General features: G+C 60.2%; 2 protein-coding genes across 3 annotated transcripts; one reads left to right on the top strand and one right to left on the bottom strand.

The window, feature by feature from the left end:
• The first annotated feature begins 218 nt into the window (after positions 1–218).
• HRC (histidine rich calcium binding protein) lies at positions 219–3,632 on the top strand. Its single transcript, XM_029072894.1, has 7 exons — positions 219–749; positions 986–1,835; positions 2,136–2,233; positions 2,841–2,909; positions 3,068–3,122; positions 3,276–3,312; positions 3,445–3,632. The coding sequence occupies exons 1-7, from the start codon at positions 219–221 to the stop codon at positions 3,479–3,481; spliced, it is 1,677 nt and encodes a 558-aa protein (XP_028928727.1). The 3' UTR covers positions 3,482–3,632.
• Positions 3,633–4,981: 1,349 nt separating this feature from the next.
• PPFIA3 (PTPRF interacting protein alpha 3) lies at positions 4,982–25,063 on the bottom strand. 2 transcript variants are annotated; one of them, XM_029073421.2, is made up of 29 exons: positions 24,774–25,061; positions 24,015–24,116; positions 23,154–23,318; positions 22,665–22,739; positions 21,920–21,994; positions 21,179–21,400; positions 20,691–20,837; positions 20,190–20,324; positions 18,895–18,978; positions 18,004–18,135; positions 17,408–17,470; positions 16,915–16,994; positions 15,934–16,078; positions 15,142–15,329; positions 14,489–14,711; positions 13,959–14,128; positions 13,322–13,467; positions 13,053–13,149; positions 12,778–12,859; positions 11,955–12,155; positions 10,524–10,586; positions 9,803–9,829; positions 8,252–8,427; positions 7,564–7,661; positions 7,235–7,410; positions 6,869–6,937; positions 6,563–6,734; positions 6,118–6,189; positions 4,983–5,568 (listed from the first exon to the last, which is right to left on the bottom strand). In XM_029073421.2, the coding sequence occupies exons 1-28, from the start codon at positions 25,008–25,010 to the stop codon at positions 6,131–6,133; spliced, it is 3,609 nt and encodes a 1,202-aa protein (XP_028929254.1). In that variant the 5' UTR covers positions 25,011–25,061; the 3' UTR covers positions 4,983–5,568; positions 6,118–6,130. The 2 variants fall into 2 exon arrangements, with proteins under 2 accessions (XP_028929255.1, XP_028929254.1); XM_029073422.2 differs by lacking the exon at positions 9,803–9,829 and having other exon boundaries at positions 4,982–5,568; positions 24,774–25,063.
• Positions 25,064–27,849: the final 2,786 nt, after the last annotated feature.

Genomic DNA, 27,849 nt, shown 5'->3' with positions numbered 1-27,849 from the left:
CGCCCTCATGGCCGCCCCGCCCCGCTGGCTTCTTGGCCTCCTCCTCTCGGTCATCCTGGCCTGGACACTGACCTCTCCTTCGGGCAGTCACTCCGGAGCCAATGCAGTGGCCAGGAATGCTAATAACAACAATGACCACTGGCTGCCACATCGGAGTCTCCATGCTGAGGACACGGGCGAGGAGCTAGGCCACAGATGGGGCCGGAGTGACCCCTGGGATGACCGCAGCGGAGAGGACCGTGACCCTCCTGACCACAGTCACCACGGACACAGCGATGAACCCCACGATGGTCACGACAGCCACCATGGACATCACAGTCACCGGGATGAGAATGAGGAAGACAGAGACCTCCATTCCTACCATGCTCGCCATGATGACCTCTATAGAACCACTCACCATGCTCGTGGTGATGGCCCTGAGAGCCACCAAGCTGACCATAATGGTGCACGCTATAGTCACCGGAGTCTTAACAATGACTCTGAGGAGGATGAAAATAATCTCCACGACGACCCTGATAGTGACGAGGAGGGGGAAGATCATCACCATCATCACCATCATCACCATGGTCACCATGAGGATGATGAGAAAGACGAGGAAGATGATCACCCCCATCACCATCATCACCATGGTGACCACGAGGATGAAGAGGAGGGGGAAGATCATCACCATCAGCACCGTCATCACCATGGTGACCATGAGGATGATGAGGAAGAGAAAGATCATCACCCCCATCACCATCATCGCCATGGTCATCCTGATAAAGATGAGGAGGAGGAAGATCAACACCATCATCACCATCATCACCATGGTGACTATGAAGATGATGAGGAGGAGGACCATCACCCCCATCACCATCATCACTACGGTGACCCTGATAATGATGAGAAGGAAGATCATCACCATCATCACCACGGTGACCTTGAGGATGATGAGGAGGAGGGAGATTATCACACCCATCACCATCATCACCACAGTGACCATGAGGATGAGGAGGAAGATCATCACCACCAGTACCATCATCATCACAGTGACCATGAGGATGGTGATGAGGAGGAGGAAGATCACACCCATCGCCACCATTACCATGATGACCATGATGAGAAGGAGGCTCATCACCATCATCACCACAGTGCCCGTGAGGCTGATGATGAAGAGGAGGAATATAATCATCCCCATCACCATCATCAACATGGAGGTCATGAGGATGCTGATGAGAAGGAGGAGGAAGAGGAGAAGGAGGAGGACAATCACCATCCCCATCACCATAGCCTCCACAGTGATCCTGGTGAAGATGAGGAAGAGGGACACCGTGAGCTCGTTCACCACGGACACCAAAGCGTCCCCAAGAGTGATGACACAGAAGAAGAATCAGAACATCCCCAAAGCCACTACAGACATAGAGAGGACCATGACCTTGATAATGACCACGATGCCCAAGCTGGCCATGGTCATCATTACGGCCCCCATGATGATACTGAGGATGCTGAGGAAAGCCACTATGACCTTGCCCACCCTGCTCATGACCACCATCCTGAGGGTGATCCTAACCTCGATGGCTTTAATGCTCCCTGGGATGACCTCTCCATAGAGGACCACCCCCACCGGTCCCAAGACCTCCAGAGAGCCCAGGACAGCGATCTTTTACACCACACCACAGTGAGACACTTGGACAGTGCTCCCCTGGTCGCCTGGGACTTGAGTGAGGACAGGCTTGAAGAGGATCAGGAGGGAAAAGAGGATAAAGAAAAGGAGGAGGAGGCAGGAGATCCCTCCCACCATTACCACGATAAAAGCAAGGAGGATCTTGGGGAAAGTCCCATTCACTCTCTGGAAGGTAACTGACTTCTCCTGGGAAGAATCTCCACTCTGCCCCTCCCCCTACAGAGATCCTCATCTGTCCAGTGCAGGGATATTGGGTGGGAGGTTCGGGTTGGGAATTGAGACTTGGAGGGAAGGGTGCCTCCAGCTGATGGGACTACCGGAGAGGGGAAAAGTTAGGTCTACTTGCTTTTAGATTGTGAACTCCTTGTGGGCAGTGGTGCGTCTTCCGACGCTGTTGTATTGAACTCTCCCAAAAGTACAGTGCTCTGTTCATAGCAAATGCTTAATAAATACCACCGATTGATTCTCCAAGGTGAGAGGACTGGCGAGGAGGAGGAAGAGGAGGAAGAGGAGGAGGAGGAGAGGGAGTACCAGCCAGGCTCCCTCTGTCAGTACTGTTCCTTCTGCAAGGTCTGGAATCCCCCCGCCCCGCCTCTTCCCATTACCTCCCTCCCACCTTCGTTCCCTCCATTCCCCCAGGACTTCCTCCCTCCCCACCTCCATCTCCCTATTAACATCCACCCCCTCCCCATCCCTCACTTTTTTGTCCACTCTCCCCCATCTCAGGGGGTTCGCCACCCCCTCCTTGCCTGTCTCCCTATCTCTTTCAGCCCAACCCCTTCCTCTCCTCCTGGTCCGATTGTGTCTTGGGTCGTGGAAGCCATGAGCGTGTGAGAGTTTGGAGAGCGGAAAGGGGCTTCGACGGGATTGGACCTAGGCTATGGGGGAAGGTGTGGGGACTGGGGTTTTGGGGGTACATCTTGACTCCTCCATCTTCAGCTCTACCACTTATCTGCTAGTGTGACCTCGGACAAGTCACTCAACTTCTCTGCGGCTCGGTTACATCATCTGTCAAATGGGGATTAAATCCCCCTCCTTCCTACTAAACAGGGATTGTGTCCAAACTGATTATCTTGTACCTATCCCCTCGCTGACTTCAGTGCTTGGCACATAGTAAGCGCTTAACAAACATTATTATTATTACTAGTTATCATTCTTATTCTGTACCCTTGTCCAGCGGTGCACGGAGTGTGAGCAGTGTCACTGTGACCAGGAGAACATGGGGGAGCACTGCGATGACTGTAAGGTGAGCTGGGACCCCTCCCCAAAGTGACCCCCGCAAAGTCCTCTCCAAAATGCCCCCACCAAATGCTCTGCCGAGGGCCCTCCCCCAAATTGGCCCTCCGAGTGATGGCGGGCCCCGGTTTTCTCCGTTTCTGCTCTCGATCTTCGCTGTCTTTCCAGCACTGCCAGTTCTGCTACCTCTGTCCCCTGCTCTGTGAGACCGCCTGCACCCCCGGTGAGTGGGGGGACCAGCCCCCGCCGGACGGGGGGCGGGGTCTATGGGGCGAGGGGCGGATCCGGGGGGCGGGGTCTGCAGAACTGGCGGGATTTAGGGGACATGAGGCCCCTAGATCCGCTGCTGCATCTTTCACTTTTCCCCCACACCCAGGAAGCTACGTCGACCAGTTCTCCTCTTCGTTGTTCCAGTAAGTGACCGGGAGTTGGGAGCGGGGCGGGAGGGAAGGAGAAGAGGTTTCTGGGGGGCTGCAGACACCCCGCTGCTGGATTAACTCTTTTCTCCCCATTTCTGCCCCCTCATCACCCCTTCATCCCCTCAGAGCCCTGGCCGAGATGCTGGAGGGTCCCGAGCCGTGATCCCATCGGTCCAGGCCCTCAGCTCAGAGGTCGGCTGTCACCCCTTTTCTCCCCTCTCTCCCCCTCTCTTCCCTCCACCTCGGTGCGAACCATTATTTATTAAGAAGCCAATTAAATCAGCCCCTCATGTGGGGGGGGGGTGAAACTGGAAGGGGAACACCAGCTTTCTTTGTGTGTGGGGGGGCAGGGGGCTGAGCCTGAAGAGGGGGTTGGGATCGGGGGGATGGATGGATGGAGACCTGGACCAGAAATATAAGACTCCTTCAGGACCCACCCAGACCGCGACCCCGACCCCGAGGAGTGGATTTCCTCCCTCGTGGATTTAGGGGGTGGGGGTTGTGGCGGGATCCCCGGGGTGCCGACATGAGCTCGCCCCGGGACACGCGGATTCCTCGAGCTCCGGTTTGCAGGAAGGCAGGAGGGACGCGGGCGGGTCTGTAGGAGGGTGGTGCTTCTCCGCCTTTAACCCAGATAGAAAAGCTTGAATTCGGCCCCAGTGCAAACTCCTCCCTCCTGCCTCTTGCCTTTTTTTAAAGCTATTTGATAAGCGCTTACCATGTGCCAGACACCCTACCAAGCGCTGGGGTAATCGTAATACTTATAACGATGGTATTTGTTAAGCGCTTACTATGTGCCAAGCACTGCTCTAAGCGCTGGGTTAGATACAAGGTGATCAGATTGTCCCACTTGGGGCTCACAGTCTTAATCCCTATGGTGACCGAGGCCCAGAGAACTTAATAATAATGTTGGTATTTGTTAAGCGCTTACTATGTGCAGAGCACTGTTCTAAGCGCTGGGGGAGACACAAGGGAATCAGGTTGTCCCACGTGGGGCTCACAGTCTTCATCCCCATTTTACAGATGAAGGAACTGAGGCACAGAGAAGTGAAGTAACTTGCCCACGGTCACACAGCTGACAAGTGGCAGAGCCGGGAATCGAACCCATGACCTCTGACTCCAAAGCCCGTGCTCTTTCCACTGAGCCACTAGGCCTCTCTGTCACGTAAGTGACTTGCCCAAACGTCCCCGTCCCACGTGGGGCTCACAGCCTCGATCCCATTTTACAGAGGAGGTAACTGAGGCCCAGAGAAGCGACTTGCCCAAGCAGCAGACGGGTGGCGGAGCGGGGATTTGAACCCAGGCCCTCTGACTCCCAGCCCGCTGCTCTCACCCCTAGCCCACGCTGCCTTCCCCGCGATAAGGGACACGTTCACTCGAGACCTCGTTTTTTGTTTTTTAATTCTTTTTTAACCATGATCACTGACCGGGGGGGGGGGGGGGGGGGGATGTTTGGGAGGGGGCCGGGCCGGGAGGGGGTCGGGGGGGGGGGGCCTCCTCCCCATGCCCCTCCCCCGACGCCCCTTGGTATCTTGGAAAGTCGAGTTCTTCCATGCAAAAACCCGGAACCGAAAGAGAAAAGCCGGGGCGGGGCGGAGCCCCCTCCCCCCCGGCCACGGACACAGCTACAGCACAGGTGGGGGGAGGGGCACGAGACACACACCGGGGGGAGGGGCGGGAGGGGGGGTGGAGCCTGTAGCAGCGAACCCTCCCAGCGCCGGGGGGGTGGGGGGCGGTTAACCCCTGCTGCGCCGGAGGGTTTGGGCCCCGGGAATGCGGGGGGCGGGAAGGGTAGAACGGAACGTGTTTGGAGGGTCTGGCCTCGCCCCCTCTTCCCCCCAGCATGCGGCCCCATGAGGTGGGCTAGGCCGAGGGGAGCTCCGCCCCGCTCCTTCTCTCCCCGCCACCGGAATCGACAAATAAATTACAAAGGAGAGGGGACTAAAATGCTAGCCTCCCCCCATCCAGTCCGTATGGTTTGGTCCACCCCCTCCCCCCCCCCCAGCGGGTCCATTGGCCGGGGGACAGGGTGGGTGTGCCCGCTGGGTCAGTCCGGTCTGACCCGCCCCTCTCCCCCCGGCCCCCCCGCGGTCTATACGGATGGTCCAGTCCAGAGCACGCGCTCGCCTTTTCCCCCCCTGCCCCGGACGCGCCTCCGCCCCTCCGGGTGATACCAACTCCCGTGGCGGGGGGGGGGGGGACGGGGCGGGTGGAAGATCCCGGCCCCCTCCGCATCTGGACGCCAGTCATCTGTGGCGCGAGAGGGGAGACAAAGTCAGTCAGGGCCCACGCTTTCCCTCCCCTCCTGCCTGTTCCCTAGCAACCGCCTCCAACACCCCCCCCCCCTTGTCCTGTCTCCCCTGCTCCTTTACACTCTTCCTGTCCCACTTTTCCTGTTTCCCTCCCGGCCCCATTCAATTCCCAGTTTTCCTTTCCGTCCTCTCCTCCTCCCCCTTTCCCCCCATAAACATTGTTCCCAGTCCCCCGGCCTCTCCAAGCCCGGTGAGCTCGTTGGGGGCTGGGGACGTGTCTGCTGACTCTTCCAGTGTATTCTCAACGCTTAGTACAGTGCTTTGCACGTAGTAAGCGCTCACTAAATACCCCTGATGGATTTATCCATCTCCCGTTGCCCCTCATTCCCTCCTCCTTCATCTTAGTCTCCCTCCACAGTCCCAGTCTTACTCGTTCACCCCCTTTCACCGTCCTCAATTCCCTAACCACCACCCTCCCATTCATTCATTCATTCATTCATTCTATTCATTCATCCCCTGCCCTCCCAGCCCCCAGCCCCCCTCTTACCTGGTCACTGGCACTAACAAGAGTAGGTCCGGACAGAGACGCCATCAGCCCGGGGACTCCCTGAAGGGGGTCCTGTGGCGGGGGGGAGGAGGTGATTGATTAGCCCCCCCCCCGCTTTATTCTCAATAAATTTTCCCCTTTCTCAGAGTGACAACAGCCTGGTCCGTCTCCTCTCTCACAATAATCCCTGCGGCCGGTGATGGTTGAGTCTACCCTTCCCCGCCACACTGAGGAGGACGGAGATTTGGTAGACTCTGATGCGGTGGGTCCACCCGGCCGCCCTATCCACTGGGATCAGCATAGAGAGCGTGGATTGATACATTCCCCCTCCCCGGGGAAGGACGAGGGGCAGCGGTTGGGGGGAGAAGGGGCAGAGCAGGAGGCTAGTGGGGAGGGTGGGAGCCGGGGGTGGGGACAGAACGGGAGAGGGCCTTCTCCTCCGCACCATCAGTCTGCAGCTTGCGCAGCGGCAGGCTCGGGGAGCCCAGGGTGCCCATGGCGGCTGTGCGGAAGTTGGGTGGCAGCATCTCTGCGGAATCCGGACTCACGCCCCTCAGGTCCTTCTCCCGGAACATCTTCCGCCAGGACGGCGAGCGACTGAACGATTTGGCGCTGTCCTGGAGAGAGCGGGGGGGGTTGGCCTTGGGGTGAGAGTGCCTTCTTCGTTGCAGCCTTCGGCCGTCCCCACCCTCCCACCCCCATCCCGATGTGGGAGGGGGAGAGAGAGAGCCTTTTCCGCTGCAGGACTGACCTCATCTAGCCTTCTGTCCGTTCCCATGGAGATGAGATTCCCAAATTCCTTCTCAAGGAGCTGCCGGGCCTGGGGGGTGGGGGTGGGAAAGGATAGAAGAAATGGTCAGGAGTCATCGGGTCCCCAAACTGAGTGTCCAGTTGTGGGTGGGGGAGTCCCCCATCAACCTGGTCCCCTCCTCTATCCCCCATGTTCCCTCAACCTCCCTCTCCCCACTTTATTGGTCGCATCTTCCGGTCTCTCCTCCCCTCCGAGACCCCACATCGACCCCTCTCGTTCCCCACCCCCCACCCCCGGGGTCCCCAACCCATTAGCAGCCCACGTGTCCCCATCCTCCCTGTCTCCCACCCAGCCACGCTCGGGCACCTGGCAGTTCTGTGTCGGGATCTGCAGTAACAAGGCCAGGTCGGAACAGTCGAAGGTCTCGTCCAGCGCAAGGAGCGCCCCGTGCACCCCGCTTTCTGCCAGGTTGTTGGCAAATTCCTTCAGTCCAATCAGGGCCACCCAGCACATGACCCTCTCGTTGGACCAGACCATCACATCTGGTTGTGGGAAGGCAGGGAGGGGGGCTTCACAGTTCGCCCCTCGCTCCGACTACCTCCCGTCTCCCCAAGCCCCTCTCTCCTTGACTCCATCCCTCTCCCGTTTTCCCCACTCTGCCTCCTTTCTCTCCCTCCGCCCGCGCCCACCCTCACCTCGGATTTGCGTCTGACTCTCCTCCCTCCGCCGCTCCAGGTCCTTGCGGTCGTAGTTAAGCCTCTTCAGACACATAATGCCATAGTGCAGACTGACCCTGTGGGTGACGATCACTGCTCAGTAGCCAAGCCTCTGCCCTCTCTCCCTTTCACTGTCAGGGCTGGGGGCGCCTAGGCCCCGGGGTTCCTAAGGGACAGGTTGTCCCCCACAAGGGGCTTTCCCTCAAAGCTGGGACTCCCTTCTCCACCCCAACCACCTAGCACAGGTCCAAGGGGTTTGACCCAGTGAGAAGGACCTCTCTCTTGACTGGATCTTCACGTGGGCAGACCCAATAATGATATTTGTTATACATTTGATATGCGCCAAGCACGTTACTAAGCGCTGGGGTAGATCCAAGATAATCGAGCTGGGCCCAGTGCCTGTCCCACATAGAGCTCACAGTCCTAATTCCCAATTTACAGAGGAGGTAACTGAGGCACAGAGAATTTGAGTGTCTTGCCTAAGGTCCATTGGGCAGGATGGCACTTCTACCGTAAGAGGCCTCTACTCAATAGCCAAGGACCCTCCCAGGGCTAAGTACCGGCCTGACATCCCCTACCCATTGGACAATCATTTTCTAGGGGTGTGAGCCCTCCCCGGGGGGACCCTCCCCAGTGGCCCATCCTTTGGGGAGGGGCAGGTCCTGACCTGTGGAAGCTGTCCACCATCTTGAGCTGGCCTCGCAGCTCCTTCTTGTTGAGGTGGTCGAGCATGCGGGCGTCCACCAACGACTCCATGAAGTAGCTGCGATACTGGGGCAGGCCCAGGCTGGGGAGCCAGTCATTCCCCACCCACTCGTGGTTCATATCGCCATAAGCCAAGATCTGGGGCAGGGGGGGACCCCCAGTTGGGAAAGAGGTGGATGGGAGAGGGAGGGATCAGGCCCTCCCCAAAGGTCGCTATTGCTCTCTTCCTGCCTTGGAGAGTGGTGGGGCGGCTCCTGTCTTTTCCCTGTCTCTGGTTCCTGGATTAGTCTGAATTTCCCCCTTTTCTAAGGATAATGGAATAATCCTCACTTCCATAGTGAAGTTGTCCGTCACCCCTATTTCAGGTTAATGGGACAGTCTCGGACTTCCCACACACCCCCCCCCGGTAACGTAATGGACCGGTCTATCACCCCCTATCTCAAAGTGGATCGGGCTAAATCGCTCTTTTATCAGGCTCCAAGGCGCCCCCTACCGCCCATCAATTCAGGATGTCCGCACTTCCCTCTGCACCTGAATAATGGCAAGGCCTAGGCTACCATCCTTTAAAGAAGGGAACTCTCCTCGACTCAGTCTTTTCCACGTAATAATAATAATAATGTTGGTATTTGTTAAGCGCTTACTATGTGCAGAGCACTGTTCTAAGCGCTGGGGTAGACACAGGGGAATCAGGTCGTCCCACGTGGGGCTCATAGTCTTCATCCCCATTTTACAGATGAGGGAACTGAGGCACCGAGAAGTGAAGTGACTTGCCCACAGTCACACAGCTGACAAGTGGAAGAGCTGGGATTCGAACTCATGACCTCTGACTCCAAAGCCCATGCTCTTTCCACTGAGCCACGCTGCTTAGGGAGGAGTAGAACCCAGGTCTCCTGGCTCTCCGGCCTGTGCTCTTTCCACTAGGCCGCCCTACACTCTCCCCGCGCCTGGAGGGGCATCCTTTGTTACTACTAATAATAATGATGGTGTTTGGTATTTGGTATTTATAAGAGGACTGCCCCCTCTCTGTCTCGGGGGTGGAAGAGTCCAGTCTTCCTGACGCTTTCGAAGAGAGACAGCCCTCGCCTTGACCTAGCCTCGTTTGGTGAATGATGACAGCGTTTGCGTTTTCCCAAATTCCTGGTCTCTCCCATCAATAACAGAATGGCCTTCTGCTCCCCGCTGCCCCAGTGGAGTGGAATGGTCTGTGGGGGTGGGGGGACGGGGAGGACACGACACAATGGTTCAGTCCACACCACCTGCCCGGCCTTCCCCAGCCCCCAGCAAGGATGGTGAAGGGGGAGGGCGACATAGGTGAGCGAGAGGCAGAAGTAGAAGGGGGGGGCAGGTGACCCAGCAAGCCATGGATTGGCCATTGGGGCCAGCGTGTTCCCTATTCATTGGCCGAGGGGCTCATGCAACCTCCCACCCTCTCCCTTGTACGGCAGGCCTGCACACACATGCACGCACACATGCATACGCGAGTTGAGACGCACACACGGCCCGCCTCCGATACCTGCTCCCAGCTGATTTCTTTTGTCTCCTGCCCCCGGGTTAGTGGGTCAGAGGGGAAGGAAGAGGCAAAGAGAGGATGAGAGGGGGGGTAGGGGGAAGGGGGTGCAGAGATAGGGAAGAGCGGAAGGGAAGGTGCAGAGACACCCAAGAGACCAACACATGCCTACTGTCCCTTTGGAGTGGCCCAAGTAATAATAATAAATAATTGTGGTGTTGGTTAAGCGCTTACTATGTGCCAGGCACTGTACTAAGCGCTGGGGTGAATACAAGCAAGTAAAGTTGGACACAGTCCCTGTCCCAGGTGGGGCTCACGGTCTCAATCCCCATTTTACAGATGAGGTAACTGAGGCCCAGAGAAGTGAAGTGACTTGCCCAAGGCCACACAGCAGACAAGTGGTGGAACCGGGATTAAAACCTTGATCCTCTGACTCCCGGGCCCAGGCTCTATCCACTAGGTCACCGCTGCTTCTCGGGTCCCAAGTGTCCGCTCCCGCTCTGAAACGGGACCGAGGATGGTGCTCCTTCCCCCTGCCCCACCCCCTTGGGTGTCTAAATTGAAACCAGGAATCCTTATCCCCCTCATATCTGGTCTCTGTGAAGAGGAGTCTAGAGGGTGCTCCAGACCGACCTCCCCTCCCAACCCCGACCGGATCCCACAAAAATGTCTCCCAGAGCAGCGCGGCTGCTCATTCTTCTCCAGGGGCGGAGAAGGTCAGACTCACCGGCTTGGTCGTGGCTGTCAGCGACTCCATCTCCTCGTGCGTCATCCACACGTTCCCTGTTGACTGGAGAGGGGAAAAGGGGGTCGGGGGAGCTAGGTCACCTCCTCCAGGAAGTCTTCCCCAGTTTACGACCTCCCCACTACCAACCACCTCAACACTACTGCACTTTCAGTCACTTGTAGTTCTTTTGTACAGATTGATTTACAAATCTACTATTTACACATACTCTTCTTCAATTATACTCTCTCACGCTCTTACAGCTGTGTTTTGCATGCAGTTGGTGCTCAATAAATACTATCAATTGATTGATAAATACTTATTATTTCGCCTGTCCATCTTTTCATTTTCATTTTTCTCCGACCGGTAATCGTTTTGAAGCTTCCTCTCCCTTACACTGTAGGCTCCTTGAGGGCAGGGATTGTCTCTTACACGCCCATAGTAAGAATAACAATAATAATAACTGCGGTGTTCATCCATCTCCACATCAAACGGAAACTCTTTACCACTGGCTTTAAGGCACTCGGTCAGTTCTTCCCTTTCTACCCGACCTCACTAATCTCCTGCTACTACCCAGCCCGCACACTTTGCTCCTCTAAGACCAACCTGTGCACTGTGCCTCGATCTTGCCTGTCTTGCCGCTGCCCCCCCGGGCTCAAGCCCTTCCTTTAGCCTGGAACTCCTCCCCCTACTTCATATCTGCCAGGCCACCACTGTCCCCATCTTCAAAGCCTTATGAAAAATCACATTTCCTCCAAGAGGCCTTCCCTGTCTAAGTCTTTATTTCCTGTACTTGCCTTCTCTTCTGCATTGCCTATGTATTGGGTCTGTACCCTTTAAGCAGTTGGCTATTCACTCCAGTTCCACAGCACTTATGTATAGATCCTGATATTCTGCCAGTAGGGAGAGGAATAGGCTGGAAGGTCCTGGATGGGTCTTCCCTTCAGGAGGAGGTGGGGTGGAGGCAGTGGGTTGGAGAAGGTTGGGGATGGAGGGGATCACACGGAGGATGCTGGCGGAGGGCCGGTTCTGCGGGGAGGTCTCACCGTGCAGGACAAGGCAGGGGTGGGGAGCTGGATTCAGAGGGTCTCACTGTGTGGGAGGAGGCAGGGGAAGAGGGGCTGATTTGTTCGGGGGGGGCTCACCGTACAAGAGGAAGTGAGGGCAGAGGGGTCGGTTTAAGGGGAGGCCTCAGTTAATAGTATCTGTTGAATGTTTACCGTGTCCAGAACACTGTACTAAGTTCTTGGAAGAGTACAGTCTAACAGTATAACAGACACGTTCTCTGCCCACAATAAGCTTACATTCTAGAGGGGGAGACAGACATTAAGAGAAATAAATTTCAGTATGGGAGGAGGCGGAAGAGCTGATTTTGGAGCATCTCACCACGCGGAAGGCGGTGGGGGCAGAGGGGTGGGTTTTGGGGGGTCTCACCGTGCGGGAGGAGGCGGGGGCGGAGGGGCTGGTCAGGGACACCATCTCCTGGATGGCCAGGCGCAGCTTGAGCCGATGCAATGGGTTGCTGATGCCGATCTCCCGCTGGATCTCCGTGTCAGACAGGTTGGCCATGATGGCTCCGCTCTTGACGTTGGCCCGGCAGGCTGCCACGTACCAGGCTGGCATTCCCACCCACAGCTGCGGCGGGCACGCGGGCCCAGAGGCAGGGGGACAAGGGACAGGCATCAGAGGCCTGAGTCTGGATCCCCCTCACCCTTCCTCCTGGTCCAGCTGGCCTAGGGAAGTCCAGCTGCCTGACAACATCAGGGCCTCCAGATGGGTGGGGAAGGGCCTGGGGCAAGTGACTCTGGGTGGCAGGAATACAGAAGGTGGGGACCAACTGGGATAAATTGGCTTGGGAGTCAGAGGACGTGGGGTTCTAATCCCGGCTCTACTACTTGTCTGCTGTGTGACCTTGGCCAAGTCACTTAACTTCTCTGGGCCTCATTTACCTCATCCGTAAAATGGGGATTAAGACTGTGAGGCCCGTGTAGGACAGGGATTGTGTCCCACCTGATCACCTTGTATCTATCCCAGCACTTTGAACAGTACTTGGCACATAGTTAGTGCTTAACAAATACCATAATTATTCATATGAACTGGGATGGGGGGAGCATCAGGAAACAACTGAGGTATCTTGGAGGGATTGGGACATCCTGGGAGGGATGGGGGAAACTAGGAGGAAGCGGTGGAAAGGAGCCAGAACGATGGCGGAGGGTGGGGAGTGGTGGGTGTGAGAGCCAACGGGGAGGGGCGTCACCTCCAGCCAGGAGACCACGGTGGGTCCATCCCAGGCAGCAAAGGGCAGGCCCTGGCGGCAGGCTTCTTCCAGAAGTTCGTGCCTGGAAGGTGGAGAAAGGGATCACAGAGGGAGAGAGGGAACACAGAGGGTGGGGTGGCAGAGGGGTTGGGGGGGGGGGATGCTGCTTAACCCCTTCTTCCCCAGCCTTTGCCCTGTCCCCCAGAATCTCTCTCTCTAACCCCCTCAGCCCCCTTCTCCCCAGCCATCCCCCAGCACCCACTCCCTAAACTTACTTCTTCTTGTTCCTCCGGTCCTTGTCTCCCCCGGGGCCGGCCAGCTTGGACAGACCCAGCGGGTCGGCAGGAGCCATCTCATCCGATGGGGTTCCAGCTGCAGTGTAGGGGTCGGGGGCAGTGGTGACAGAGTCAGGGGGCTTGGAGGGGCTGGGGTAGGGAGGGTTGTGAGGGTCCGGGGCCAGGCGGAGGATATGAGGGGCTGGGGCTGGGGGTCAGCCAGAGGGAGAGGGGGGACATCCCTGGAAGTCCTGGAGTACCAGACTCACCCAGAGAGGGTCCGTCCCGGCCCAGGCCGCCCATTCGTCCCTTCTCCTTCTTCCCAAACAGTCGCCCAATGGATGACTTGATGCTCTTTTTCTTGGGGGCCTTGTGCAGGGCGTCAGGGGTGCCGGGGGCCCCGTCGGGGCCCAGGCTGAGGGGAAGATTGGGACGTCTGTGGGGCACCCAGCCAGCCTCCCCTCTCCCTTCCCTGCCTCCCCTCTCCCAGCCAGCCTCCGCCACTCCCTGCCCCACTCCCGCCTCTCCCTTTCCCACCTCTCCCTTTCCCATCTCTTTCTCTCCTTGCCAGCCTCCGCCTCTCCCTACCAGCCTCGGCCACTCCCTTCCTCGCTTCCGCCTCTCCCTTTCCCACCTCTTTCTTTCTTTGCCAGCCACCGCCTTTCCCTGCCGGCCTCTTCCTCTCCCTGTCAGCCCCCACCTCTCCCTTCCCCACCTCCTCCTCTCCCTTCTGCGTCTCCGCCTCTCGGTCAGCCTCTGCTTTTCTCCCTGCCGGCCTCTGCCTCTGCCTCTGTCTTTCCTGCCCCCTTCCACCTCTCCCTACCAGCCTCCGCCTCTCCCTTGCCCACCTCCTCCGGCCAGCCCCCGCCTCTCCCTGCCGGGAGGATCGAGACCCCGGCCCCTGACCTGGCCCGCAGGTCCCTTCCGTCCTCCAGGACGCCCGCAGTCAGTGCCAGGGCCTGGCTCATCCTCTCCAGCCGGGCAGAGCGGGGGGTCGGGGGCGGTGTCGTGTCACTGGGCAGCGGAGGCCCCTCTCCTCGGGAGCCTCCTCCGGCTTCCTCCTTTGGGACGTGATTCTGTAGGGGGAGGGGGAATATCAGGAGGGAAATGGGGCACCGCTGGGCTGTCACCCCTGCCCGCCCCGCCCCGGTACCGTGTCAACCTCGCCCAGCCTCTCCCTCGCCCCATCCTCACTCCCTCCTTCTCCAAGGCCTTCTCCCGGGGTCCCTGCCTCCCCCAGGCTCAGGGCCCCATTCGGCGGTCACCTTCCCCCGGCCGGTCACCCCCACCTCATGGCCCCAGACTGGGGGGCTTCCCGGGCTTGTGGGAGCCCGCGCCATTGGCCTGCCCTGCGGGGGCACCCGGGGAGGGTGATCTCTGCCCAGCAGGCCCTGACCGGTCGGGGTCCCACCTGCCCCGCGGCCTTTTCCACTTACGGTTTTTTCGGACCCCTCGCGGGCGGGGCTGGGGGGCGCCAGGCGGGGGGTGGAGTGGCCGCTGCTGGGGGGAGAGGGGCTGGCCAGGGTGGAGGAGGTGAGGGAGGCGGGCAGGGCACTGCCGCCCCGGTACCGGCCCAGGGAGTCCAACCCCGAGCCGGACACCCGGCTCTCCAGCTCCTCGGCCCGCTGCTCTGTCGTCTCCTTTTCCTCCTGGATCAGCCTGCAGGGAGGAGGGGGTGGGAGGGGTGGGGAATGGGGGAGCAGAAGACAGGGACGAGGTAGCAAGGGAGGGGGAAGCAGGGGACGGGGATGAGGCACAGGGACCAGGAAGTGAGGGATGGAGAAGCAGGGGAGAGGAGCGGGGGATGGGGACAGAGGACAGGGACGGGGGAGATGGGGAGTACAGAGAGGCAGAGGGTCAGACAGCCGGGAGTTGCCTCGGGGGCAGAGGTGAGCGGGAGGAGGGGGTGAAGAGGTCCCAAGACACAGTGGAGCCTGTGGGGGCTGGGGGGTGGGTGGCCAAGGGAGGGAGGGGCTTCAGGGAGAGTCCGCTGGGGTCGCCATGGGCCCGGGGTACGGGGAAACAGAGGTCGTGGGAAACCTGTCGGGTGTGGAGTGTCGGGGGTGGATAGGAGAGGGGTCCCCCTCACTTGATCTCCTTGTTGATGGCTTCGAGCTGCTCCTGCAGCATGATGGCCAAGGTCTGGACGTCGGCCTGGCCGCTGGGGGACAGCAGCTCTGCCCCGAACAGGCCCTCGCCCTCCTCCTCGTCGGACCCATCCAGCTCCCCGTCAAACTGGGGGGGCAGGGACCCCGTCTGCTGGGCCCGTTCCCACTCCTTGGGGGGGGGCACTAGGGGCAAGAGGGGGAGTCAGAGCCCGGCCCCACCCTCTTCCATCCCCGAGTCCGCCCTCCCACCTCAGACTTGGCCCCCTCCCTCTGGCTCCCGCCTCGTCCTCAGCTCTCCCTCCCTTTCCCCTGACTCCATCTCCTCCCTCACTCCACCTTCCCCTTCTTCGGACCCCAATTCTCCCCACCGCTTCCACCCCTTCCCACCTCAACTCAGATCCCCCTCCACCCCTCACGCTTCAAACCCGGGGCTCGGGGGCGACTCACCAGGTCCCAGGGTCCAGGCCGGGGAAGATGAAGAGTGGGACAAACAGACAGAGATGAATGTGGGGACGGTGGGTCTCACTCCCTAATTTCCTCCTAGCTCTTCCCCACTGCCCCCCCCCCCCGCCACTGCACTTCTCCTACGGTCCCCTGACCCCCATGCTGTACCCCTGTCCCTCATCTCCTTCACTTGCTCCTCATCCCAACACACACACCCACACAAACACACGAATTTACTTCTGTTTCCTTCTGTGCTCTGCCCACCCCCCGACCTCGCCCCTCCCCCCGCCCCACCGTACGACCATCCCTCAGCCCTCCGGACCCCTAACCTTGGTGGGGTCGTCCTTGCCCGTGGCCCAACGGCTCCGCTTGCCGGCCCGACTGCTCCCGGCACTGTAGGGGTCCAGGTGGGCACCAGAGGGTAGTGTAGGCGCCTGGGAATAGCGCAGCTCCAGGGCGCTTCCAGGGAGAGACCTGGGGGGCCGGGGCTGGGGGTCACTCATGGGGGAAAGGGGTACTTGGGGGTCACAGGTCAGAGGGGCAACAGGAAAGAGGGATCTGGAGAGCACCAAAGGGTCCTGGGAGCTGTCAATCAATCAATCAATGGTATCTATTGAACGCTTACAATAGAGTTGGGAGATATGTTCCCTGCCCGCAAGGATCTTACAGTCAAGAGCGATCATAGAGATTTCAGAGGCTTCATGGGGAAGCCACAGGGGTGATTAGAAGGGGACGGGGGAGCGTAGGAGGTTTAGAAGCCCCAAGGCGAGAGCGCAGAGAAGCAGCATGGCCTACTGGATAGAGCCTGGGCCTGGAAGTCAGAGAAACCTGGGTTCCAATCCCGGTTCTGCCACTTGTCTGTTGTGTGACCTTGGGCAAGTCACTTCACTTCTCTGTGTCTCAGTTCCCTCATTTGTCAAATGGGGGATTAAGACTGTGAGCCCCACGTGGGGCATGGACTGTGTCCAACCTGATTAGCTTGTATCTACCCCAGTGCTTAGTACAGTGCCTGGCATACAGTAAGCGCGAAACAAATACCATTAACAAAAAAACCAAAAAAACTGAAAACCAGGATCTGGGGTCAAGGGGCGAGGTCAGAGGGCAGTATCCAGGGAAATCAGGAGGTCATCACCTCCACTCCCTTCCTCCTTCCCCGGCCCTACCCAACCTAGGTCTTTCTCCTAGAGAGCAGAGGCAGAAGCAGGAGAGAGAGAGGGGAGTGTGTTTTGAGTGTGGAGAGCAGGGGTGATTCAGGGGTTGGCGTGGAGGACTTAAGGGTGGGGTCTCTAAGGAGGTCTAGAGGGGGGTACCTGGAGTAAGAGGAGGGGGGCCGCCCCCTGAGCTGGTCGATCTCCATCTGCATCCGTTCCATCTCAGCGAGGAGCTGTTCCTGGTGTGGGGAGGGGTAATGATAATAATAATAATAACAGTGGCATTTGTTAAGCACCTGCTGTATGCCAGGCACTGTACTAAGCTCTGGGGTAGATATGAGCAAATTGAGTTGGACACGGTTCCTGTCTCACTTGGGGCTCACAGTCTTACCATTGACTGATTGCTTGTGGGCTGGGAAGGTTTCAATCAATACGGTTGTATTGTACTCTCCCAAGTGCTTAATACAGTGCTCTGCACACAGTAAGCATCCAATAAATACCACTGATTGATTGACTGATGAATCTCCATTTTACAGATGAGATAACTGGGGCACAGATAAGAGTGTGGGGGCAGGGGGCCTCGGAGACCAGCCCCTACTCACTCCAGCCCCTTCCCACCTTCCCCCTGAGCCCTCCCCGCTCCGGCCCCTACCTTGTTAAGCAACAGCTCATCCTGCAGTTTCTTCATGTTGGCAATCTCCTCACTCAGAGTGTTCTAGAGACAGACGGGAGAGGCGCAGGGAATGAGGCCTGGTTGGGGGAGGTCTCTGGGGAGATCTCTGAAGGATCTTGGAATTCCCGGATAGGGGTCTCGGTGGCCTCATGAGAGGGGGGTCAAAGCATTCCCAGGATGTGGGTTTTGGGGGGAGCCTGGGAGGGGGGGTGATCGGGGGAGTGGGCATCCCCTGGGGAGAAGTAAAGCATCCTGAGGGCTCTGATGAGGGGTCCTGGTGCGGGGAGCGTGGGAAGAGTGAAGGACCCTTCCCAGGCAGAAAAAAAGGCTGAGTGGCCGGGCTGGGAAGGGGTTGTGGATTGGGAAATTCCTGGAAGGGGCTTGGGGAGGGGTCATCTACAGACTTAGGCTTGGAGGGGGTGGTCCCGGCAGAACTTGGCACAGGCTTGGGGAATCCCGGGAGTCCCACGGGCCCGGCTGGGCCGGCATCGATCCGCGCAACCAGAGCCAGGCTGGGACCCGTTTCTGGCCTCGGGTTGTGGAGGGGAGGGGAGGGGGCGGGGGTAGGGTCCCACCTTCTCCTCCAAGGCTCCCATCCTCTCCTTGAGGTGCAGCTGCAGCCGTTCGTTAGACTCGCTGAGCAACTTGTCCACCGTCTCCGACAGGCGCTTGTTGTGCTCGTCGTTCATCTTCTCCCGCTGCCGCGCCTGGAGAAGCCACCCGGTGAAGGGAGGCCCCAGCTCGGTGAAGGGGGTGGTACCAGCCCAAGGGAGAGGGGCACCAGCCCAGGGAAGGAGGTGCCAGCCCAGGGTGGGGCATGTCCCAGTGAACAGGGTGGACGGGCCAGTGAAGTGGTGATGGGACGGTGAAAGTGGGGCACCAGCCTGGTGAAGGGAAGCTGTGACCCATTCTCACTTGCCTCCCAATTCCACTTCTCCCCGTCCTTTTCCTCAAGCCTGACTCGCTGCTGGAGACTCTGCCCCAGTGCCCAGCCCCACCCCCTTGCCTTTCTAGTTCTCATCCCCTGCCCCCTGGCCCAGTGTGATAATAATAATTATGACATTCGTTAAGCTCTTACTATGTGCGGGGCACTGTTCTAAGTGCTGGGGTAGATACAAGGTAATCAGGTTGTCCCACATGAGGCTCATAGTCTTATTCCCCATTTTACAGATGAGGGAATTGAGGCACAGAGAAGTTGAGAGCCTTGCCCAAGGTTAGACAGCAGACAAGTGGTGGAGTTGGGATTAGAACCCAAGTCCTCTGACTCTCAGTTCCCTGCTCTTTCCACTGAGCCATGCTGCTTCTCCCGGCCAAACGGCACCCCCATCACCAGCCACCCACCACAACCCCTACTCCCGACCCCCTCAGGGTCCTGCCTTCTGATCTTTAGCCCCAGCGGGGTCCTACCACACAGGCTCAGGCCCAGGTGGACCCTCGGGCCCGAGCCTCGTCCCTGCCCCCCTCACCCGCTGCAGCTCCTGGTTCTTCTCCTCCAGCTGAGCCTCCAGCTGCCGCAGCCGCTCCTCAAAATTCCCATGACGCTCTTCAGCCTGGGGCCGGAGGGGGAGCAAGGATATATGGCGGGGTGAGATTCCCCCCACCTTCAGCCCATCCCGTCTTGTCATCCCCCTCAGATCTTTCCCCTAATCCCCACAGACTATGGTTTATTCCTCTCTACCTCTCCCAGACTGGGGACCCCCATCTCCAAATTTCCTCCCCTCACCAAATTTCCAGACCCCTTCCAGTGCTCCCCCTTTTTTTGGTATTTTTTAAGCACTTACTATGTGCCAGACACTGTACTAAAGACTGGAGTAAACACAAGATAATCGGGATGGACACAGTCCCCGTCTTACATAGGGCTCACAGTCTTAATCCCCATTTTGCAGATGAGGGACCTGAGGCACAGAGGAAGGTAAATGACTTGCCCAAGGTCACACAGCAGACAAGCGGAGGATACTCTTTCCACGAGGCCACACTGCTTGTCGTATCCTTCCGGTACCCAGCCCTAGAAATGGACATTCTGCGACCTACTTCCTTTTTATTCCACATCTGAGTGCTTGTATACACAAACTGCACAACCAGTTGAGCTAATAATGACCATGTTTTTATACTCCATTGCTTCTCCTCATAGTGACCGTCTCCTCTGGTAGACTCTGCAGGGCAGGGAGCCTACCTATTGTAGTACAGTGCTTGGCACAGAGTAAGTGCTCAATAATAACAGTAATCTTAAACATAATAATAATGTTAATAATAATGGTATTTATTGAGCCCTCACTTTGTGCAGAGCACTAGCAGAGGTAGAAACAAGTTAATTAGGTCAGACATAGTTCTTATCCCACCCAGGGCTCAGTCTAAGGTATTTAATCCCCGTTTTACAGATGAGGAAATCAATCCATCACCAGTGGCATTTATTCAGCGCTTACTGTGTGCAGAGCACTGTACTAAACACTTAGGAAAGTCCAATGTAACAGAGCTGGCAGACGAGTTCCCTCCCCACAACGATGAAACTGAGGCTCAGAGAGAGGTTAAGTGACTTGCCCAAAGTCACATGGCAGGCGAGAGGCGGAGAAGGATTAGTACCCCACTCCTCTGACTCCCAAGCCCAGGCTTTTTCCACCTGGCTAGGCTATTTCTCAATAAATACTATTGATTGATTGACTGATTAACTGACAGACTGACCCACTGAGAGACCCAAGCCCCAAGCGAGTGGTCCCGGGAGGCTCCTTCCCCTTCACGAGCCTCAGCCGTCCCGAGCCGGTACCTTGTTGAGCGCGGCCACGCGCTGGGCCAGCTGGGCCTCTATCTCGGGCAACGTCTCTGCCTTCTGCAGCGTCTGCTGCAGCTTCTGCTTTGCGTCTTCGAGCCATTCCGCCAGCTGCCTGTTCTTCTCCTCGCTCTGGGAAGGCGAGAGGGTGAGAGGATGCGAGGGTGTGAGGGTGAGAGGGCAAAGGGTCACTGCCTGCTTCCCAGCCTCTCCCCACCGGCTCCACTCCCCCCCGACGGCATCTCGCCCCTGATCTTGGGTCCCCCGTGTGGTCCCACCTCCAGTTCAGATCTTGGGCCAGGGCCTCCCAACATCTCCCGCTGTGCCCCCTCCCTCACCTGCTGCCTCTCCTGTGTCTCCTGGCAACGGAGACCCTACCCCCTTCTCCAGACCTCTCTGTGGGTCTCTTTGATGGCCACACTCCCTCCAAGTCCCACCCTACTCCCTCCCCAGGCTTCCCCACCCCAGCCTCAGCCCCCCTCCTCCTCCGGACCCTACTTGGCGGTACAGGGACTCCTTGCTGGCCAGCTCATTTTCCAGCTTGTCATTGGCATCATGCAGCGACGTGGCCTCCCTCTGGGCACTGAGGTAGCGTTTTTCCAGCGTTGTGATCCGTTCCTCCATGTCTTCTCGCTGGGCCAGGGCCTGGGGTTGTCAGGGTGGGTCAGGGAACAAAACTCTCAGCAGGCCCTGAGACGGTCCACCCTTCTCCCCAAATCCCAAGTCGACAGGGGAGGAGGCCGAGGGCAGGATGGGAGGAAGTAGAGATCCTGAGACACGGGGGAGGCTGAGGCAGGTGACTAGAACCCCCAGAGAGGCTGGAGAACGGGAGCCGGGGTGGGGGAGAAGCTGGTGTTTTGGGGGACAGTGGCCCCCGGGCTGCGCGGAAGGCCAGAGCAGGCCCTGAAGTGGGAGGGATGTGGATGAGAGCCCGTGATGATGCGGAAGCAGGGGGAGGTCCGGGCTGAACCCGAGTGGGTTCTCACCTCCTTGAGGTCCCGTTGCAGCTTGCCCCCGGCCTCCTCGGACTTGCCCAACTCCCGGTGCGCGGAGCCCAGCTCCTCCTCCAGCTGGGCCATCTGGCGGCACACGGCTCCGAGCCGCTCCCGCAGCTGCGACACCTCCATCCGCTGCCGCTCCAGGGTCTCCTCCAGCTCCAGGGCCCGCCGCCCTCCTTCCCCCCCGGGGACAGAACCGTTTGGGAGAGCCTGGGGCGGGCGGCGGATGGGACACAGAGCGAGAAAGAGGACAGAGAGACAGAGACAGAGAGACAGACAGAGACAGAGAGACAGGCGCAAAGCAAGACAAGGACACCGGCAGCGTAGACAGAACGACAGAAGGCGGGAATCAGAGAGAAGGACACAGACACGGGAAATCTGTCAGTGGGTCTCGAGGAGGTCAGTGGAAGGGTCCTGGTGCCTTGGGTGGTGAATTTCGACCCCCACAGGACTCAGGGGGCAGAGACTGGGATTCCCGGGGGGTGGGCTCCGCTCCCCACCAGCTTCCCCTCTCCACCAGCTTCCCCTCTCCCCTTCCCCCCACCCCATCACTCCCTGGTCCCTCTGTCCCTTTCTCGTCCCCTGCCCCTCCTTCCACCCTCTTTTCCTCTTCTTTCCCTCCCTCTTGTCAGTCCGCCCACCCGCCTGGCCGGCCCGACCCCCAGGAACCGCCCACCCACCCGGATTCCCCACCCCCCGGATTCCCCTGGCCCCCTGGCCCCTGCTCACCTGCCCATCTCCCTCCTTCCCCGGCTCCTCCAGCCCCGATCGGCGCCGGGCCAGCTGCTCCCGCAGAGTCAGGGACTGTGGGCGGCGGCGGGGGAGTGAGAATTGTAGGGGTCAGGGCCTCCCACCTCATCCCCTGCCCTTGCGGCCAGGTTAGACTCCCCACCGCCAAGCCCTCTCCGGGAAGAAAGCATCTCAGACGCCCCGCCCGCTCGAACCTCCTTATCCCCGCCCCTGTCCCTCATTGGGACATTGTCCCCTCATTGTCCCTTCGGTACCCTGCCCTCTGACCTCCCTGAAGTCCCTCCCTTGCTGCACCATCCCCTGCCCCTCTTTAATAACAATAATGATAATAATAATAATAATGGTATTTGTTAAGTGCTTACTATGTGCCAGGGACTGTTCTAAGCGCTGGGGTGGGTACAAGATAATCGGATTGGACACAGTCCCTGTCCCTCATAGGGCTGACATCCTAATCCCCATTTTACAAGTGAGGGAAATGAGGCCCAGAGGAGTGAAGTGACTCGACTAAGGTCACACAGCAGACAAGTGGCAGAGAGTCGGAATTAGAACCCATGACCTTCTGACTCCCAGGCCCGTGCTCTAATCCACTAGACTATGCTGCTTTGACCCCCGACCCCTGTAACCTCCATTCCTCAAAGCTCCCCCACCCTCCACCAAGACTCCACCTCTCTGCAGCCCCCCCCGCGCCCCGCAGGCAACAGGCGCCCCTCCAGCCGCCCCTCACCTCCTGATTGCTAATTTCCAGCTCCTCCTCCAGCACGGCCACCCGCTCCAGAGAGACCCGCAGCCGCTCCCGAACCTGACGCCGCAGCAGGCGGGAAGAGTGAGGGGCAGCCCACCCTCACCCCACCGTCCGCACCTCCCTGACTCACGGCTCCCCCGAAACCCCAGCGCACTTGGCCCCATCCACTGCCCCTGCCCTGCCCCCAGCCTCCAGTGTTATACTGTACCCTCCCAAGTACTTAGTACAGTGCTTTGCACACAGTAAGCGTGCAGTAAAAACGATAGATCGATCAGCGCGGCCCCCTCCCCCAAACAGATCGGGCAGACCTCAGGCCACCCAGCCTCCAACTCCTCTTCCTCCTGGCTCTGCCCAAAGCGACCCCTCTCCAGGGCCTCACCCCCTTCCTCTGGTTCCACCCTTCCAACTTCCCAACCTCGGTGAGCTTTTCCCCAGCGCCCTCCACATCTCCCACACCATCCCTACACACACCTTCTCGTCCAGGGCCTTGTGATGCTCAAATAGGGATTTAAGGGCCTTGAGCACCTCAACCTCGCTGGAAACGCCCGCTGGAGACTGGGCCTGCCGCTTCACCACGGTCATGCGCAGTGACCGCTCGTGCCGGGACACCAGGCACTCCAGGTGCTCGAGCAGCAGCTGGGGGACGGGGCGGGGCCAGGGTCAAGGGAAACCAGGGGCAGAAGGCACAGGGGGTATAGCTGTTGGAGGCCTGGGGGCCTTGGAGCCGGGCTTGGAAGTCAAGGAGGAAAGGCTCGGAAGGGAGAATAGGGGAGTCGGGGGGATGGGGTGCAGGTTCAACGGGGCAAGGGGAGCCTTGTGGTCAGGGACACAAGGTTATGAGGGACTTGAGATTAAGTGGAGACTGGAGAGAGCAAGTTGGCGTGCAGAATGTGGCGGCTGTGAGGGCACAGGGGGACGAGAGGAGGGAAGGATGGGCGATGGGGTAGAGATGAGGGGAGAGAGGGGTTGAGGGGGTAGGGGAGTCAAGGGGAGACAGGGGTTTGAGAGGATAGGGGACAAGGGTACAGAAGGTCGGGAGGAGGGAGATTTGGGGGAATGGAGATTTGGGAGTGTATCGGATAGGGCCAGTGAGAACAAGGAGGAAGGAGGATTGTGGGGCAAAGATAGAACTGGGGACACAAGGGTCAGTGGAGGCAGGGGGATTCTGAAGGCGGGGTGAGGGGGTGGCACAGCCACCGCCAGGAGGATCCCCACTCTCTCCGGCCCATCTCCCGGGCCCCCGGCCTCGCCCCCGGGCCCGGTCCTGACCCTGCTCCAGGCACCACTCCGGGCCCCTCCCCGAGGTCCAACCAGGCATGGCGTTTTCCGCACCCTTGTGTTGTTCCTCTCGGCTTTGAGCTCCGCGATCTCTTCCTCCCGCTCCAGCAGCTGCTCCCGGCATAGGTTCAGCTCCTTGGTCAGGGCCGCAAACTCCTGAAGCCATAAGGAAGGAGAGCGGGGGAGACACGGAACAGAGACAGAAGGACAGAAGGGGCCTTCAGGCGGGGACCACCTCACCTCAGCACTGCCCTCCCAAAGCCTCCTCTCCCAGAGTTCCACCTCCCCTTAGGGGCTAGCCTCCTCTATGGCTGCTCTTCCCTGCTGCCCTTTCAACTCTGGCCCCTTCAGGGATCCTGCCCATCTCAAGCCCCTCTCCCATTCATTCATTCCATCGTATTTATTGAGCGCCTACTGTGTCCAGAGCACTCTTCTAAGCGCTTGGGAGAGTGCGATTTAACAATAAATAGACACATTCCCTGCCCGGGACGAGTTTACTCTCACCCGAGCCTTGCCCTCCCCTTCAGTCCACCTAACCCAAATCCCGCCCCCACCCAAGTCCCGTCAGTCCCGCCCACCCCAAACCCCGCCCCCACCCAAATGCCATCAATCGTGCCCCCTTAAGCCCCGCCCTCGCCCCAAACCTGTCAATCCCAGACCCCGCCCCCCCCCCCGCCCAAACCCCACCCCCACCTGTCAGTTCGGCCCAACCCAGAACACGTTCCTCCCCGCCCCCGAGACCTGCCGGTCCCGGCCACTCCAGACCCCTCTCCGGTCCCACCCCCCCCAAATGGGGGGGGGCGGGGTCCGTACCTGGGGCAGAGCGATGCTGAGCTGGCGCTGCAAAGAGTCCTTCTCGTGTCCGAGCTCGCGCAGGCGCAGCTGGGCCCCGGCCAGCCCGTCCTGGGCCTCCCGCAGGGAGTCGAGGAGGCGCTCCCGCTCGGTCAGCATGTTGACCATGAGCTGCTCCAGCTGGCCCGGCTCCTCCGGCCCGCAGGCCGAGCCGCGCCGCGAGTCCTCGCTGATGGTCGGCATCACCTCGCACATCATCCTGCCGCCGGGGCGGGGGGCCGGGCCTGCGCGACAGGCGTGGGCGCTCAGCCCCTCGGGGTCCCCGGCCCTCCGGCGCGCAGTCGATCGTGTCTATCGGGCCCTTACTGTGGGCAGAGCGCCGCACGGAGCGCTGGGGAGAGGCCGGGGGGGACAATAAGCCGACCCGTTCCCTTCCCTGGCGAGGGGCAAGGCGGCGGCAGGGAGGGAGAAAGTCCCGGGGTCCCTGAGGGAGACCCTGCGGGGGCGGGGGGTGTCGGGGAAGACGCCCGGGGTCCTCCGGAGAGAGGGGACGCATTGCTCATCGCAAACCCAAGCGAGTTCAAAATAACCCCGGGCCCGGCCCCCGAATAAACCTCGGGTCCTCCGCTTCCCTCCCTCCACTGAGCCCGCAGGCTCAGGTGCAGGAGACCCCCCCCCCTCCCCAAACGGGTGCCCCTGGGCGACCTGCCCCCGGCTGTCCCTCAGGGAGCCGGGCATCCTCCCCGGAGGGAGGGGGCGGTGAAGGGGTGGAGCTCCTCGGGCCCGTGGGCGGGGCTTGGGGAGGGCGGGCGCTCCCTGCCCAGGCATGAGGCCGGACAGGTTGGGCTCCGGTGACGGGAAGGCACCGTTTTTGCTTCCTCCACCCCCCCCCCCAACACACTTCCCCACCCCTCTCTCTGGCCCTGGGGCGGGCGGGGGCAGTGGCAGCTCGACCGGTTTGGGGAGGCGGAGGAGCTGGGATTCAGGGGCAGGACGCCTGAGTCCCCGAGAGGAAGGGGGCGGGAACTGGGGGGGGGGGGAGGGAGGCGGGGTAGGACTGGGGACCGGGACATCTGGGGCCTCGGAGGGCAGAGTCATGGCCTGAGGGTCCGTGGAGCTCAGACACGAGGGGCGAGAGAGGGATAGAGGCTCCCGGGCTTCCTCTGCCCGGGCACCTTCCTCTCCCCCCCGGCCCCAAACCCTGTTAGGGAGACTGAGACAGAAAGAAGAAGAGCCAAGAGGCGAAGAGCGAGGCCTGACCCCTCGCTGCCCTCTCCAACCCGGCCACCTGTGAGACCTCGAACCAGACCGGACAGCGGCAGAGTGTGGGCAGCCGGGGCAGGGCCGGAGAGCCGGAGGTCTCCAGGAGGATGGGGCTTGGGCCTGGGCCGGCAGGGCCCGGGCTCCCGGAGGCCGGAAGGGAGAGGAGACAGCTAGGCCATGGCAAAAGCCCAGAAGAGAGGGCTGGCCCGGACCAGAACGCCGGACCTGGAATCACCCCGGCCTGCAGCACCCCAGCTCGCCAGCAAGGACCCTCACCCCCCGAACCCCGACGCGGGCAGAGGCCTACGAGGATGCGAGGGAGGGAAAAGACCTGCGGGGAGAATGGGGCAGGACTCCTGGGGCTCCTGCAGGGATCAGGAGCCGGAAAGCAGGAGGCTCGGTTCAGCCGCCTCTCTGGAGCTCAGGTCAAGCGGGGACCTCCCCTCACGGTTAGAGAGAACAGAGTGGGAGTGGGAGGGACTCCAGAGGTTTCCAGGACATCCCCCTCCCCCACGGTTAGAGAAAAGCAGAACAGGGAGGCGAGAGACTCCAGAGGTTTTCGGGACCCCCCCCCCCCCCCACCACGGTTAGAAAAGAGCAGAAGGGAGAGGTAAGCGACTCCAGAGGTTTTAGGGAACCCCCACCCCACGGTTAGAGAAGAGCAGAACGGGGCGGTGAGGGACTCTAGAGGTTTTCGGGAACCCATCCCCCCACGGTTAGAAAAGAGCAGAACGGGGGAGATGAGAGACTCCAGAGGTTTGGGGGGAACCCCCACCCCACGGTTAGAAAAGAGCAGAACGGGGGGAGGTGAGCGATCCCACAGGTTTTCGGGAACCTCCCCTCGCGGATGGAGAAGAGCAGAACGAGGGGAGGTGAGGGACCCCAAAGGTTTTCGGGAACCTCCCCTCGCGGATGGAGAAGAGCAGAACGGGGGGAGGTGAGAGACCCCAGAGGTTTTCGGGGACCCCCCCCCAAATGGTTAGAGAAGAGCAGAACGGGAGGAGGTGAGGAACTCCAAAGGTTTTCGGGACGCCCCCCCCCCCCCCATTGCCTCCACGGTTAGAGAAGAGCAGAACGGGCGGAGGTGAGGGACCTCAGAGGTTTTCGGGCCGGCCCCCTCCCCAACAGGGTTAGAACAGAACGGGGGGAGGTGAGGAACTCCAAGGGTTTGGGGGAACCCACCCTTCCCGACCCAGTCCACGTTCCCGTGTTCCTCCCAGAAGTCGGGGAGAAGGGCGGGAGCGGGGTGGGGGGGGGGGGGGGAAGGCGGACTGGCAGAGCCGGTCTCACCATGGACAGCTCCCAGCTCCCAGCTCCCGGCTCCCGGTTCCCGGCTCCCTGCTCCCAGCTCCCAGATCCCAGCCTGAGCGAGCGACGGCAGAAAGCCAGACGCCTGGAGCCTCGCCGCGGGTGGGGGGAAACCGGGGTTGGACGGGGGGGCGAAAGGGTCCAGGCCTGGGACCCCCGGATGTCTGGTCCTTGCAGAAGGCTGTGCGTGCAGCGCGGGGCGAAAGCGAGGGGCTCGGAGGGTGAAGGGAAATGCGGGCCGGGGTCTCCCAGGCTCCTAGGCCCTTGGAGGCCGGGGGATGGAGAGTTGGGGGGCAGGGGGCGCCGAGGGGATGGGGGGCAGGGGGGGCAGAGCGAAGGGGGTTGGGGCGATGGAGGATCGGGGGGGGGGGGGCCGAGGGATGGAGGAGGGGAGGGAGGTTGGGGGGCCGAACGCCTTGGTCCCGGGCGGGGCCCCAGAGGACGCCTCCGTGTCTTACCTTGGCGGCGGCGGCGGCGGCGGCGGCGGCGGGCGGAGCTGCGGGTCCGGGAGGCGGAGGGGCCTCGG

The sequence above is a fragment of the Ornithorhynchus anatinus genome, chromosome 10, assembly GCF_004115215.2.
Source record: "Ornithorhynchus anatinus isolate Pmale09 chromosome 10, mOrnAna1.pri.v4, whole genome shotgun sequence".
In the NCBI taxonomy this organism is placed as follows: domain Eukaryota; kingdom Metazoa; phylum Chordata; class Mammalia; order Monotremata; family Ornithorhynchidae; genus Ornithorhynchus; species Ornithorhynchus anatinus.
This window is presented reverse-complemented; position numbering and strand designations above follow the sequence as displayed.